The sequence below is a fragment of the Pongo abelii genome, chromosome 2 (genome assembly GCF_028885655.2).
Source record: "Pongo abelii isolate AG06213 chromosome 2, NHGRI_mPonAbe1-v2.0_pri, whole genome shotgun sequence".
NCBI lineage: Eukaryota > Metazoa > Chordata > Mammalia > Primates > Hominidae > Pongo > Pongo abelii.
The window spans coordinates 204,628,800-204,644,714 of NC_085928.1; the positions used below are offsets into that span (position 1 = coordinate 204,628,800).

The window sequence follows — 15,915 nt, forward strand, 5'->3', positions numbered from 1 at the left end:
GGCAAACTTAATCCTTTTTTATTTTTTTAAGACAGGGTCTTGCCGTGTCACCCAGGCTGGAGTACAGTGGTGCAATCATAGCTCACTGCTGCCTCAAACTCCTAGACTCAAGCAATCCTCCTGCCTCAGCCTCCCGAGTAGCTGGGACTACAGGTGTGTACCACAATGCCTGGCTAAGTTTTTAATTTTTAGTAGAGATAAAGTCTTGCAATGTTGCCCAGGCTGATCTCGAACTCCTGGACCTAAGCAGTCCTCCCGCCTCAGCCTCCCAAAGTGCTCAGCTTACAGGCTTGAGCCACCATGCCCAGCTTCAACCTATTCTTTATGGGCCAGGTAAATACCTCTTCCTCCAGGAAGCCTACCTTGACCGTGTTAGCCCATTGAGCTCTCACCTGCCTTTCTCTTTGTATTACCTATTCCACTGATTTGCCCCTGAGCACGGACAGCCCTGGCGTTTATGTGGACATCTGCCTTGTTGTCTCAGGTAGATGATGGGCTCCACAGGAACAGAGCAAACATTCGCTGCTGCGTCCTACATGGTGTTTCCTCTAAACCTGAGGCGCAGCAGACTTGTCATCACTTAAAACCCAGTTCAGAGTGCAGGGCACTGCCAGTGAATAGTTCATCACCGACTCAGCTGAGTATGGGAAGTTGAAATTTGCAGGGGTGAGTGAAGGGTTAAAACAAGTGGGCACAGAAGCATTGACGAAGCTGTCTGTGAAGCCCTCCTGTTGTTCTAAGATGATGGATTAGAGCCCAAGGGGATCCTTAGTGTTACCTTTGATGTTCCAGCCATGGAGGCAAGTAGGGATTGGGCTCAACTCCTCCTCCTGTCACTAATTTGCCTTCGTTTTGGGGGCCTCAGTTTCCCCATGTGTATGCTGTGGTATTGGACCAGCAACGAGATAAGAAGATTTCTCCCATTTTTGAGCGTCTATGATGATTCTGAGGCACAAGGTCACATTTGACAGTACCAGGAAACCCAGGAAACAACAAGGAAACATGACATAGGATGTGTCTGCTTAGGCAGACGATCTATTTGGACAAGATAATAGACCCAGGCATGGACATGCTCTCCAAGAAAGATGCCCTAACAGCTGCTCAGACTGAAGCTGAATCAAACATTCCAATCCTTAGAGGTTCCAGATAAGATCTTGAAGGCTCCCTGAGCCACTGACATAATGGCCATGCCATGCCAATGATCAAACACAAATTGTGGCCTTGTTTTGGACAGAAATAAAGAGCCCAGTTTGTCAGTGATTTACTGATAATAGCTGAATCGAGTACTAACACTTGGCGATTTTAAAAGCCATCCTGTTAAAAAGACCACCTGATTCCCAGTGACCCTGCAGTGACTGGGTTTGGGCAGCTCATCCCCTGTACCTGTTTGGGGCTGTGCCAGCCACTTCCAGTGCAAACATCGCATTAACTTGCGGTCGCAGACTTGGCTGGAGCCCTTGAACCAAATTCCCTTCTGACATTATCAGACCCCAAATAAAAGAGCTCACCAGGCCCCTCAGTCTACGTGACCCACCTGCCCAGTGAAAGAAGTAGGGCCCTGTTCTGTTCTCTGAGGATGGTCAGTGTGCTCTTTGATGAAAACAGTTTCTGAGCTGAGGCCTGAGACCTAGATCATTGTTCTCACAGCGTGTTCTTGACCAGCCACACCAGAAGCACCCAGGCTGCTGGCTAAAAACACTGATGCTGGGGCCCACCCTAGCCCCTGGGTAGGGGGTTGAGACCTAAGGTTTGGCATTTTTACAAGCTCCGAGGGTGATTCTTAGATGCCCTGATGATTGGGAACCACTGCTCCAGCTTCTTAAATGGCTGCTGAAGAATGATTCTTGCCAACCGTGACCAGTGCAGCAGACTGCAAACAGAAACCTGTCACTTTGATCAAGTGAGCTCTTTAAACTAGTACAGGCTGGGCGCAGGGGGCTCACGCCTGTAATCTCAGCACTTTGGGAGACTGAGGTAGGCAGATCACCTGAGGTCAGGAGTTCAAGACCAGCCTGGCCAACATGGTGAAACCCCCTCTCTACTAAAAATACAAAAATTAGCCAGGTATAGTGGTGGGCGCCCGTAATCCCAGCTACTTGGGAGGCTGACGCAAGAGAATCGCTTGAACCTGGGAGGCAGAGGTTGCAGTGAGCTGAGACTGTGTGATTGCACTCCAGCCTAGGCAACGAGAGCGAAACTCCATCTCAAGAAATAAATAAATAGGCTGGGTGCGGTGGCTCACACCTGTAATCCCAACACTCTGGGAGGCTGAGGCGGGTGGATCACCTGAGGTCAGGAGTTCGAGACGAGCCTGGCCAACATGGCGAAACCCCATCTCTATTAAAAATACAAAAAATTAGCCAGGCATGGTGACAGGCGCCTATAATCCCAGGCACTTGGGAGGCTGAAGCAGGAGAATCGCTTGAACCCGGGAGGCGGAGGTTGCAGTGAGCCGAGATCACGCCACTGCACTCCAGCCTGGGTGACAAGAGTGAAATTCTGTCTCAAAAAATAAATACATAAATAAATAAGTAAAAATAAAGTGGTACAAATCTTAGAAAACATCTAGAATCTATTTTTTCTGAATCTCCAGAATAATGTGTTTTAAAACTTCATTATTTATTTACTTATTTATTTTGAGACAGAGTCTCACTCCATCACCCAGGCTGAAGGCATGATCTGGGCTCACTGCAACCTCTGCCTCCTGGGTTCAAGTGATTCTCCTGCCTTAGTATCCCAAGTAGCTGAGACCACAGGTACGCACCACCACACCTGGCTAATTTTTGTATTTTTAGTAGAGATGGGGATCTCGCCATGTTGGCCAGACTGGTCTCCAACTCCTGACCTCAGGTGATCCACCCCCCTCAGCCTTCCAAAGTGTTGGGATTACAGGTGTGAGCCAACATGCCCGGCCTAAAACTTCATTTTATAATAAAATCATTGCTGGAAACCAGGCATGAAGAGAATCTGAGCAAAAGATCCATTTTCATATCAGAAACAATCCTGGGAGATGACAGACACAGGTAGTTGTCACAAAACGTGCCTGTCACTTGGAGGCAAGGGTGGCATGGAGACAGCAGCCAGCTGCCCAGGGTCCCAGAATGACAATGTCTGGAACTGTTTATTGTGACAGCTTCTGCAGCCATGCCGGCCGCTACTACTGTTGTTCCAAACCATGTTTCTTCACTGGGTTACACATCTTCTTGGAGTCCCTATTACTTGGGCTTACTTGAATACCCCCAAAGCAGAAAGAACTCTGAACTGAGAGAGCCGTGAAAATCCCATTGATCCTCAGTCTTGTCTCTCATTTTGACTTTTTTTTTTTTTTTTTTTTTTTTTGAGATGGAGTTTCGCTCTTGTTCCCCAGGGTGGAGTGCAGTGGTGCAATCTCGGCTCACTGCAACCATCATCTCCCAGGTTCAAGCGATTCACTGGCCTCAGCCCCTGAGTAGCTGGGATTACAGGCATGTGACACCATACCCAGCTAATTTTGTATTTTTCATAGAGACACGGTTTCACCATGTTGGCCAGGCTGGTCTTGAACTCCTGACCTCAGGTGATCTGCCCGCCTCGGCCTCCCAAAGTGCTAGGATTACAGGTGTGAGCCACCACGCCCGGCCTGACATTCTTTTTTCACTAAAGGAATTTGTCATGGGTCTAGCCATCTAAGGAGGTCTAACAAAAACAGGAACTGAAATCAAGCCATAGGAAGTCCCTCCTGGAAGAGAAAGAGCATGATCGTCCATACCTGCTCCGAGTTTAGGGCCTCCCAATACTTCTGCTGCAGAATAAAAAGAGAGACAGAAAAGCGTTGGACAGATTTTGCCACCATCACACAGCAGAGCAGAGCTCAGGACCAGCCCCTGTCTGCTCAGTGAGCCGGGAGACAGGCCCTTAGATGGTTGGGGGCAAAGGAACAGGTGACTTAAGCAAGCAGGAAGGCAGCAGCTACTAGCAGTTACAATTTAGTTAAATGATCAATGAGATAGTTATGATAATTATGAAGGGCTGCACGTCCTGGGAAAAATTACAATCTATCAAGATTTAAAAATTACTATTAGTAGAAATTATTATTATTATTAGGAGGAGTAGCAGTAATAATAATAAATCTCCCATTTATTAGCCACATGGCTGAGATGATTCAACTCAAACCCATAAAACTGAGATGCCAATAAAATTCCTGCCTTGCAAATATGGGCTATTTGCTACCAGCCAAGATTCATTTGTAGTCAGCGTTTACTGCATGGTTGGTTCCACTCCAAACCTCAAATATGTCTGACTCAAGTTCTTGCAGGGCAGGCATCACGTCTGCCCTTGTTACTCCAGCACCTCCTGCAGCGCCTGGGAAACGTATGTTTCTGACATGAGCTAAGAATCTATGAATATCTGTTACATTGATCTGGGAATGTCTATTAAATTAAATAGCAGGCAGTCCGAACAGTCCACAGGATTTAGGGTTATTATCACATTAAAACAAAGCATGTTCAACTCCTTAACATTTTTCATTTAAAAAACCAATTAATTAATTTTTTTGAGAGAGGGGCTTGCTCTGTCGCCCAGGCTGGAGTGCAGTGGCATGGCCATAGCCCACTGCTGCCTCCATCTCCTGGGCTCAACTGATCCTCCTGCCTCAGCCTCCTGAGTAGCTGGGACTACAGATGTGCAACACCATGCCTGGCTGACATTTATTTTATTTTTTTAGTAGAGATGAGGTCTCCCTATGGTGCCCAGGCTGGTCTTGAACTCCTGAGCTCAAGCAGTCCTCCCACCCTGGCCACCCAAAGTGCTGGGATGACAGGCATGAGCCACAGCACCTGGCCTCATTTTCTGTCTGTCTGTCTATCTATCTATCTATCTATATCTATCTATATCTATCTATCTATATCTATCTATCTATCTATCTGTGCATGAGCCACGGCACCTGGCCTGATTTTCTATCTATCTATCTATCTATCTATCTATCTATCTATCTATCTATCTATATATCTATCTATCTATATCTACATATCTATCATCTATCTATCTATATCTATCATCTATCTATCTATCTATCTATCTATCTATCTATCTATCTATATCTATATCTATCTATCTGTGCATGAGCCACAGCACCTGGCCTGATTTTCTGTCTATCTATCTATCTATCTATCTATATCTATATCTATCTATCTGTGCATGAGCCACAGCACCTGGCCTGATTTTCTGTCTATCTATCTATCTATCTATCTATCTATCTATCTATCTATCATCTATCTATCTATCTATATCTATCTATATCTATCTATCTATCATCTATCTATCTATATCTATCTATCTATATCTATCTATCTATCTATCTATCTATCTATCTATCTATATCTATCTATCTATATCTATCTATCTATCTATCTGTGCATGAGCCACAGCACCTGGCCTGATTTTCTTTCTATCTATCTATCTATCTATCTATCTATCTATCTATCTATCTATCTATCTATCTATCTATCATCTATCTATGCATGAGCCACAGCACCTGGCCTGATTTTCTGTCTATCTATCTATCTATCTATCTATCTATCTATCTATCTATCTATATCTATCTATCTGTGTATGATGGAGTTTCACTCTTGTCGCAGGCTGGAGTGCAATGGTACGATCTTGGCTCACTGCAATCTCCGCCTCCCAGGTTCAAGCAATTCTCCTGCCTCAGTCTCCCGAATAGCTGGGATTACAGGCACCCACGACCATGCCCAGCTAATTTTGTATTTTTAGTAGAGATGGGGTTTCACCATGTTGGCCAGGCTGGTCTCAAACTCCTGGCCTCAAGTGATCAGCCTGCCTCAGCCTCCCAAAGTGCTAGGATTACAGGCGTGAGCCACTGCGCCCAGCCAGGCATAAATCATTTCATCCACAAATATTTCAAAATGTATCTCATAGATAAGGACTTAAAAAAAAAAAAACTAAGCACAATGCCATTATTATACCTAACAAAATTAGTGATAATTCCTTAGCATTCATCTTTTAATACTATACTGCTGAGGGAACATAAACTGAAAAAAAAAAGAGATTAATTGGAAGGGATACAAATTACTAAATTGATGGTTCCACACACTCTGCAAAAGACAGAAATGTCGATGATATAAAGGAGGGTTGAAAAAGTTAACTTAGCGAAAAAGTTTATTTAAAGCCAAGCAAACAAACAAGCAAATAAATAGGCTCGAGTCTCCCAGCTGTGTTGAAATGAAACCTCGAAACTTCCTTTACAAAGCTTAAATCTTCAGCGTTACAGGCAATCTAAAATTTAAGAAGAGTGCCCTCTAGTGGGAATAGTCAATATTTTTAAAGTTACTTTATAAACCGCTAATGATAGTGTGCCTAAGGAGTACAATTAACCAAATCTTTGTAACTGAGGTCTCTCCTCAACCCCCCGACTACAAATAAATAAAATTATATAGTCTTTTCCCTGTTTCAAGAGCAAATGTGTTCATTATAGAACATTTTTCAAAAAACAAAGATCTACCAACTTCTATCCTTACAAGAAGGCCTCTACAAAGATTAAATAGGCCTCTGAAACATGTATGTATTATGTATAATATAATAAAAACAAATGGCTTTTCTCCTTTAACATACAATGAGCATTTCCACTTGCCCTTAAAATCATCTTCAGAAACATGATTCTATCACCTCCTCAAACCACTGCATACGGCATTTTAATTTGCCTCATGTCTAAAAGCACACTTTTCTATGCTTCTGAAATCTAGAAGCATCCTATAGCCTTTGTCTATATAGCATGTAGTAATGTTTCTTTAATTCCGGAAGAGTTTAGGATGTGTCTAAGTTACTGAGGAAATAGGGTCACTTTCTAGGCTTAAATTTTAGACTGTGGAAGTTGGATGGTGCCTCAGAAACCATCTGTCCAACTCTTTACTCTTACATTTGGGGAGAAGTGACATCTCCGCAGTCTTGGGGAGGTGAGATGGTGCTGGACTTGGGATGGATTGTAAAGTTTTAAGACTGGCCAGACATACACCAGCTTCAGTTCTCATTCTCTCTCTATTTTGTTTTGAGATGGAGTCTCACTCTGTCGCCCAGGCTCGAGTACAATGGCGTGATCTCAGCTCACTGCAACCTCCGCCTCCCGGGTTCAAGTGATTCTCCTGCCTCAGCCTCCTGCGTAGCTGGGATTACAGGCACGCACCACCATGCCAGGCTAATTTTTTTGTATTTTTAGTAGAGATGGGGTTTCACCATGTTGGTCAGGCTGGTCTCAAACTCCTGACCTTGTGATATGCCCGCCTCAGCCTCCCAAAGTGCTGGGATTACAGGCGTGAGCCACCGCACCTGGCCGATGGTCTGTATTTCTTACCTGCTATATCTGACAGCCCTCCTCAGGATCATGAAAGGCTTCCTGGAGGAAGGGGGGTTTAGACAGGACAGTGAAAGGTAGGAGACGACAGATAGGCAGAGAAACCCAGAGAAGAGAGAGCTGGCTGGGTGCATGGGCAAGGACCTGCAAAGATGGCACAGATGGGGAGGCGTTCTGGAGCTCAGGCTTAGGAGCCTGGGCTTGAAACTGTAAGCAGCAAGGTGCCCAGAAGGCCTCAAGCAGGGAAGCATCGGGCTGGGGTCGAGTGTTGGAAAATCCTGCTGTATTCCCTGCAGGACAGAAATGAAAGGAGGCAGAGCGCTCCTGCACCGCAATCAGGAGCTCCTGCACCAGTCCAGGTGGAAGTAACGAGGCTCTTACGTGGATCTGGGGCAGCTGGATTGGAAATGCCTCTAGAGACTAAGAGTATAGAAGTTTTCCAGAGTGGTATCTGGGCAGACAGCAGCCTGCACTGCTGTGCTACCAAGATGCATTCACACATTTTGCTGGTGGTTTACTTTTCTGTTTTCCTGATGGAAGCCTTTCTGTGTGTAAGAACTGACTCAGTGCTGGGTGCGGCGGCTCACACCTGTAATCCCAGCACTTTGGGAGGCTGAGACGGGCAGATCACCTGAGGTCGGGAGTTCAAGACCAGCCTGACCAACATGGAGAAACCCCATCTCTACTAAAAATACAAAATTAGCCATGTGTGGTGGCGCATGCCTGTTATCCCAGCTACTCGGGAGGCTGAGGCAGGAAAATCGCTTGAACATGGGAGATGGAGGTTGCAGAGGTTGCAAGACTTCATCTCAAAAGCCCCTATGTGCATCTGACTCCTGGGTCAAGGTTCTTTCCCCTGCACAGCCTGTTTCCCTTTGGGGCCTAGTGAAGCATCTTTCTCATGCATACTTTTTTCCCACAACGAATGATTTGGCTTTAAAAAGGACAGACATCCAGGGGAATATACCCTTATCTGCTGGTGCCAGAAAGTTGAGAGAGAGAACAAGCAGTTCGGTTATCAAGAGCCTTAGGCACAGAATCAACAGGGCCACACGGGCCTGGGACTTGGCCCTCTTCAGACAGAGCAATCTGGCATTTGGCACTGTTCTCATGGCCCACACAGGTACACCCACACATGGGCATGCGTGCACACACCAACACGCACACGCACACCCACACAGGACTGCACTGGCTCCAGGCACAGGCAGTCTTCACCATGCAGACTTTGTTCCAATGACAGAAACAGCCTCCTTGCAGAATTCCTATAAAGCTTATACCCCGTCTCTGGCAATGCTGGGAAGCACAGAAGGGAAAAAATGACTAGATGCTGTCTATAAATGTACTTTTGTCACAAAGGTGGACTGAAACTTTTCTTGAATCCCAGAGGCTAAAGAAAAAGAAAGAAAGAAAAGGAAGCCCTTAAAAGGTACAGGAGGCTGGGCACGGTGGCTCACGCCTATAATCCCAGCACCTTGGGAGGCTGAGGTGGGTGGATCACCTGAGGTCAGGAGTTCATGACCATCCTGGCCAACATGGTGAAACCCCGTCTCTACTAAAAATACAAAAAATTAGCTGGGTGTGGTGGCAGGTGCCTGTAGTCCCAGCTACTAGGAGGCTAAATCAGGAGAATCGCTTTGACCTGGGAGGTGGACGTTGCCCTGAGCTGAGATTGTGCCATTGCACTCAAACATGGGTGACTGTGTCTCAAAAAAAAAAAAAGAAGAAAAAAGAAAAATAAATTCAACCTACAGGAGCAGTGAACTTCAGGCCTTTCACAGCACACATATTTGGTCCCTTCCCTGCTGTCACACATACCCCTGATCCATTTAGGTAAAAACAACAGTGAAATGTGATATCCTCAGCGGTTTCAATGCTGGGGGAAGTCAAGCCTGCATTTATAATATAGGTTCTGGCTGTCCCAGAAAGTGAGGGGTCACTCCCACAAGTCCTGCTCTCTCTGGGCCTCTGTCACCTACATGTAGACCCCACACACGGGACTCTGAGCTCAGGAACCCTTATTCAACATCTGTTCATTGTGCCCTTCGGATGGCTTTGCCAGGAGTGAGGCTGACGTTGTACTGAATGGATGGGCTAGTGAATGGATGAATGAATGGATCCACAGTCTCCGTGGAGTATGCCGTCTGCTAGGAGATGTACAGAAATCTGCAGAGCCCAGGAAGAAGCCCTCTCTACACGGTTACTGGTCACACTGAGGCGCTCACATGATTCGTCTGGTACCCTGACCAGTGCAGTGAAGTTCTCCCTCCACGTGAGCCCCACATGCCCGTGGTCCTGTCTGTCTCAGCCGTCTCCTGTTCTGACACTCCTTGAGAACAGAGTCAGAGCACAGCTGGAGTGAAAAGACACTTGGGCAGAGGGTCCGTTTTCTCATCTGTAAAACAGGAATAATGGATAATAAACATGCTCCTGCACACCTCCCGGGGTACCAGTCTCTGCCAAGGCAGTGGAGTGCAGCGGTTAACAGGAGAGGCTTCACAGCAGACAGAACTGGGTTCAAACCCCAGCCCTGCCACTTCTTCTTATCACCATTATTATGTTTTCTTAGGTAAGTGACTTAAACTTACCTAGTCCCAGTCTCCTGACTCAGGCTGTTAAGGCAAACGGTGCTAGGAAAGGATAGCCCATACCGTGCCTAGCACAGTCACTGTTCGCAGTGAGCACCGCTTTTCTTGTTAATGGATTTAAAACACTTTATGAACTGGAGTGCTGGGGGTACCACGGCGTGTTGAGGCACCATTCAATTCTCCACTTCCCCTAGCGTACTGCAAGAAGTATTCAAAACAGTCGGTCCATGCCCCAAGAACTCGGACATAAAACCATCACCCCATCCCAGAGTTAAGTTACCAAATCAGAAAGGACCATAGATAAGGTAAACACGTCACCTTAAAGACACAGAGTGGCTCCCAGGTCCACAGGCCCCGACAGTGGGAGTCAGAGAGCGTTCACTCGTCAGCTCAAGGGATCAAACAGAAGCCGAGTTGGTGAGTAACAGACAGACAATGGGAGGTGGCTGAGGGAACCGCAGCCTGCCGTGGCAGCCAGGCCAGGGGCAGTCCAAGAGCGGAGACAGACGCCCTGGGTGGTCTGAGCCCAACGCCATGAAATATTTGAATTACACAATTCTCTTGGGAGCAAAAGAAGTCACGAACCAGAGGAAGTGAGGACGTAAGGCCCTGACATCAGTCTTATGCTCTGTCTCTCCAGCGTATGGTCTGGAAGGGTGCGGTGGAGGACTAGACTCTCAACTGTGACTGGTTTACCAAGTGCCTGCCACCCTATGCGGTGGGCTGGGGCCAGTCTATCGGTCCCTCACGGATGTTTCCTTTAAATTCCCACCGGCAGAAAATGTGTGCTGCATGAGTGACCCAACAGCCAGGCGAAGTGTGGTGACACTTCATCTGCTCAAAGACACCGCCCCGCCCACCTTCAGCCACAGACGAACCAGGATCTTCAAGGAATACTGCTTCAAGCAAATAGCGGGGCATGTCAGGCTGGCCCAACCTCACTACCAGGAGGCGGCCATTGGTTGGTAGGCTTGGGGGTTAATTTCAATTTTCTTCTTCACATTTTTTACACTTTCCAAATTTTCTTTTTATTTTCTTTTTCTTGGTTTTTTTTTTGAGACAGAGTCTCATTCTGTTGTCCAGGCTGGGGTGCAGTGGCTTGATCTTAGCTCACTGCAACCTCTGCCTTCCGGGTTCAAGTGATTCTCCTGCCTCAGCCACCTGAGTAGCTGGGATTACAGGCGCGTGCCACTGCGCCTGGCTAATTTTTGTTTCTTGGGTTATTTTTTTGGATGGAGTTTTGCTCTTGTTGCCCAGGCTGGAGTGCAATGGCTCGATCTTGGCTCACTGCAACCTCCGCCTCCCGAGTTCAAGTGATTCTCCTATCTCAGCCTCCCGAGTAGCTGGGATTACAGGCATGTGTCACCATGCCCGGCTAATTTTTGTACTTTTAGTCGAGATGGGGTTTGACCATGTTGTTCAGGCTGGTCTCGAACTCCTGACCTCAGGTAATCCACCCACCTCAGCTTCCCAAAGTGCTGGGATTACAGGTGTGAGCCACCAAGCCCAGCCCCTTTTCCAAATTTTCTACCAAAACATTTATTTTTGTTTTGTTTTCAGACAGGGTCTCTGATGCCCAGGCTGGAGTGCGGTGGCACAATCTCGGCTCACTGCAACCTCCGCCTTCTGGGCTCAAGCAATCCTCCCACCTCAGTCTCCCAAGTAGCTGGGACTATGGGCTTGTACCACTACGCCCAGCTAATTTGTTTTATTTTTATTTTTGGTAGAGACGGGGTTTGTGTTTTTAGTAGAGACAGCGTTTCACCATGTTGTCCAGGCTGGTTTTGAACTCCTGAGCTCAGGCAATCCACCTGTCTCGGCCTGTCTCTGCCTCCTAAAGTGCTAGGATTACAGGCGTGAACCACCATGCCCAGCCCAGAAACATTTATTACTTTTAAGAACAGAAAATAGGCCAGGCGCGGTGGCTCACGCCTGTAATCCCAGCACTTTGGGAGGCTGAGGTGGGCGGGTTACGAGGTCAGGAGATCATGACCATCTTGGCTAACACGGTGAAACCTCATCTCTACTAAAATATTAAAAAAATTATCTGGGCACGGTGGTACATGCCTATAGTCCCAGATACTCAGGAGGCTGAGGCAGGGGAATCGCTTGAACCTGGGAGGCGGAGATTGCAGTGAGCCGAGACCGCGCCACGGCACTCCAGCCTGGCAACAGAGCAAGACTCCGTCTCGAAAAGAAGAAGAAGAAGAACAGAAAATATAGATTACCAGAAGGCCCAGGGGATCACACACCTGAAAAAAGATTTCTCGCTCATTTATTGTAAGTCTATATTCAGTCTACATTTGAAACTTTACAATCCTGTTTGACCTGCCGTTATCTATGTTTAGTTTGGTATTAAGCTATCTCTTTACAGGACCTCAGCGGCTTTGTCATTTGTATTATCTGTATGTTTTAGGGGATGAAGGAACAAGACTGTGGTAGGAGGTGGGTGAGGGTTATGGGGAGGGAGGCTGCAGCGGCTGAACTTCTAAAAATATATTCCTTTTGCATGGGCAAAAGCGTTCATTTCCACTTGCTTAATTTAAGTATGTGACCCTGTCTTCTTGGAATTTACTTGTTTTTTTTTGAGGCAGAGTTTCGCTCTTTCACCCAGGCCGGAGTGAAGTGGCGTGATCTCGGCTCACTGCAATCTCCACCCCCCAGGTTCAAACAATTCTCCTGCCCAGTAGTAGCTGGGATTACAGGCGCCCGCCACCACGCCTGGCTATTTTTTTTTTTTTTTTTTTTTTTTTTGAGATGGAGTTTCGCTCTTGTTGCCCAGGCTGGAGTGCAATGGCATGATCTCTGCTCACCGAAACCTCCGCCTCCTGGGTTCAAGCAATTCTCCCGCCTCAGCCTCCCGCATAGCTGGGATTACAGGCATGCGCCACCACGCCTGGCTAATTTTGTATTTTTAGTAGAGACTGGGTTTCTCCATGTTGGTCAGGCTGGTCTTGAACTCCCGACCTCAGGTGATCCACCCACCTTGGCCTCCCAAAGTACTGGGATTACAGGTGTGAGCCACCCCGCCTGGCCATGCCAGGCTAATTTTTGTATTTTTAGTAGAGACGGGGTTTCGTCACGTTCGCCAGGCTGGTCTCGGACTTCTGACCTCAGGTGATCCATCCGCCTCTGCCTCCCAAAAAGTGCTGGGATTACAGGCGTGAGCCACCATGCCTGGCCGGAATTTACATATTTTAAACAACAGATTTCTAGAAAAGAGAGAGATAAGAGTAGACAAAGAACAAAGACTGAAAAACAAGAAAACAGCCCAAATCAGCTACAAGGACAAATTGCTGAATTTTTCAAGTTCACCACGCAGTCCTTACCTCAACTGAGGGTGGGCGGCAAGAGTCGACCTTGTTTCCCCAGAACAAATGTTGCTTCTCCCTCCCTGTCACCATCCCTGAGTCACCAACTTCACTGTCCCTGCTCACTGAATGCACTCTGCCATCATGCTCACTCCGGTCCCCTTTAGCCTTAGATCTCTGCCAAGACTGCTGGCTCCAGGCTGCCAGCCACGTGCCTTGGGTGCCCTACAAATTCTGAGACCGGATCCAAGAACCACACAACACAGAATGACACAGGAATATGAACCCAAAGGATGCAGAGTCCCTAACTCAAACCCAGCCCTCAGGGGCCAGCTGTGCTCCAGGGTGCAGGGAGAGAGAGACGCAAAGGCAACCCAGGCTGCTGTGGCTCCCGGGGTACACGGCCAGCAGTGGAAGTGCTGTCAGAAAGGTATGTGCTCTAGGCCGGGCGCGGTGGCTCATGCCTGTAATCCCAGCACTTTGGGAGGCCGAGGTGGGTGGATCACCTGAGGTCAGGAGTTCAAGACTAGCCTGGCCAACATGGTGAAACCTCATCTTTACTAAAAATACAAAAATTAGCCGGGCATGGTGGCAGGCACCTGTAGTCCCAGCTACTGGGGAGGCTGAGGCACCAGAATCTCTTGAACCCGGGAGGCGGAGGTTGCAGTGAGCTGAGATCGTGCCACTGCACTCCAGCCTGGGTGACAGAGCGAGAACTCCTTCTCAAAAAAAAAAAAGAAAGAAAGAAAGAAAGGTATGTGCTCTGGGCACTCAGAGGAAGGAGCCGCTAGTCTCTGGGTCGGATTCTGACCTGTGTCGAAAGGGCCAGAGAAGAGTCCGTGGCCAGGCAGTGCTCCCAGTGAGGGGAGGGGGGCGTGTGAGGCCGGGCAGGCTGTGAAAGGCCTGGACTGCCACCCTGAGGAATCCAGACTTCATCCCAGTCAGTGGTTCTGAGTTTCAGATTTCAAGGGTCAGTTTAAGGTCAACCAATCTAGGGGACTTTGGCTAATTGATTATTTTGCCAAATAAGGCCAATTAAAACCCAAACCAAAAACTCAACACCAACTACTGCTTACTATTACCATTCTTTCCTAAAAGGGCACTTAACACCAAACAGTTGGGAGGACACAAACTCAAAGCGGAAGACAGTCCTCTCCCCGCACCAAAAGACAGCTGGCAATTGTGTACTGACATACAAGCGGCCACTACGTTGTCCCTGTGGTCCTCATTTTTCCACAGACAAACGGAAACCTCCTCACTGAGTGGGGCTGGGACCACAGCGGTGGGGCCAAGACAGAGAACAGCTCAGACCCGAGTTACACCGGTGTGTGATCCAAGCTGTGACGTGTGTTTTATTCACAGACATAAAAACTCAAAATGAGGTAAAGTTTCTACAGGTGTCAGCCATGGTGCCCGCCACAGTGCCCACTTGTGTATGGTGCCACTAACACAGCAGGATGTAGCCGGTGTTCCTCGGGGGAGGAAAAGCTCCCATGCGCACATCAGTTTGAGAAGCACTGAGACTTTTTTTTTTTAGACGGAGTCTCGCTCTGTTGGCTAAGCTGGAGTGCAGTGGCGTGATCTCGGCTCACTGCAATTTCTGCCTCCTGGATTCAAATGATTCTCCTGCCTCAGCCTCCCAAGTAGCTGGGATTACAGGTGTGAACCACCATGCTTGGCTAATTTTTGTATTTTTAGTAGAGACAGGGTTTCTCCATGTTGGCCAGGCTGGTCTTGAACTCCTGACCTCAGGTGATCTGCCTGCCTTGGCCTCTCAAAGTGTTGGGATTACAGGCGTGAGCCACCACACCCAGCCAACACCAAGGCTTTAAAAAATGTATTATTCATTTATCGCGCAAGTCATCTGTGAAGACCAGACCCCAATATGCAGTGTCCCTGCGACTAATGTCACCGTGGAAACCTCTTGTTGGTACTGACACAGACTGTAGGGGCCCGCGGAAGTTCATTTTTTTTTTTTTGAGACGGAGTCTCGTTCTGTTGCCCAGACTAAAGTGCAATGGTGCAATCTCGGCTCACTGCAACCTCTGCCTCCCAGGTTCAAGAGATTCTCCTGCCTTTGCCTCCTGGGTAGCTGGGATTACAGGTGCCCGCCACTACGCCCGGCTAATTTTTGTATTTTTAGTAGAGATAAGGTTTCGCCATGTTGGCCAGGCTGGTCTCGAACTCCTGACCTCAGGTGATCCACCTACCTCAGCCTCCACAAGTGCTGGAATTACAGGCGTGAGCCTCCGTGCCTGGCCTCATTCATTATTTAGCAGGTATGAGGTTAACGTGGATAAGATGAGAACAGCTGTGCAAGCCCCAAGGAGCACCCAGCAAGTGTCGACGAACGATGGCACCCACGCACCCGCCCAGCAGGCAATAGCCGTGTACCTCCAGGTCGGAGTTGATGGAGGAGACCTCAGAGGAGCTGCCGGAAGACACTCGGACACGGATGACCTGAACGGGAGGGTACGACGGGGGCTCCTGCAGGGACGCATCTCCAGCGCTCGTCTGTCCGTCACCTGGCAGCCTGGTGGCACTGCAGCCTGCCTGCAAGGTGTGTGAGAAAGGGCAGGCAAGGACACGTAGTTTAGTTTTGATGGTTGAATTGTCAAAGCATTCACATACTTCGGTGTTCAAAATGTACAAAAGGGTGTGCAGGGCAGCATCT

At 47.9% G+C, this 15,915-nt stretch overlaps 2 protein-coding genes and 1 long non-coding RNA gene across 15 annotated transcripts in view; 2 read left to right on the top strand and 1 right to left on the bottom strand.

Moving 5' to 3' along the window:
* Positions 1-2,758, top strand: part of LOC112132638 (uncharacterized) — a 98,736-nt gene extending 95,978 nt beyond the window's left edge. Inside the window, exon 7 of the mRNA XM_054551177.2 lies at positions 36-2,758. The gene's annotated coding sequence lies outside the window, so the exon portion shown is untranslated. The remainder of the gene's footprint in view (positions 1-35) is intronic.
* The window catches only part of TMEM44 (transmembrane protein 44), a 57,818-nt gene that overhangs the window by 13,973 nt on the left and 27,930 nt on the right, over positions 1-15,915 (bottom strand). For 6 of the 13 annotated variants that reach the window (XM_063722592.1, XM_063722594.1, XM_063722597.1 and 3 more), the window contains exons 9-10: positions 15,636-15,794; positions 3,749-3,781 (exon numbers count right to left, since the gene is read on the bottom strand). In XM_063722592.1, the coding sequence (XP_063578662.1) occupies positions 3,749-3,781; positions 15,636-15,794 (192 nt within the window). The remainder of the gene's footprint in view (positions 1-3,748; positions 3,782-15,635; positions 15,795-15,915) is intronic. The other 7 variants (XM_063722596.1, XM_063722600.1, XM_063722601.1 and 4 more) reach the window with 3 other exon arrangements.
* LOC129058282 (uncharacterized) lies at positions 11,383-15,638 on the top strand. Its single transcript, XR_008523359.2, has 3 exons — positions 11,383-12,210; positions 13,409-13,671; positions 14,340-15,638. It is a non-coding gene; the product is annotated as an uncharacterized LOC129058282 (long non-coding RNA).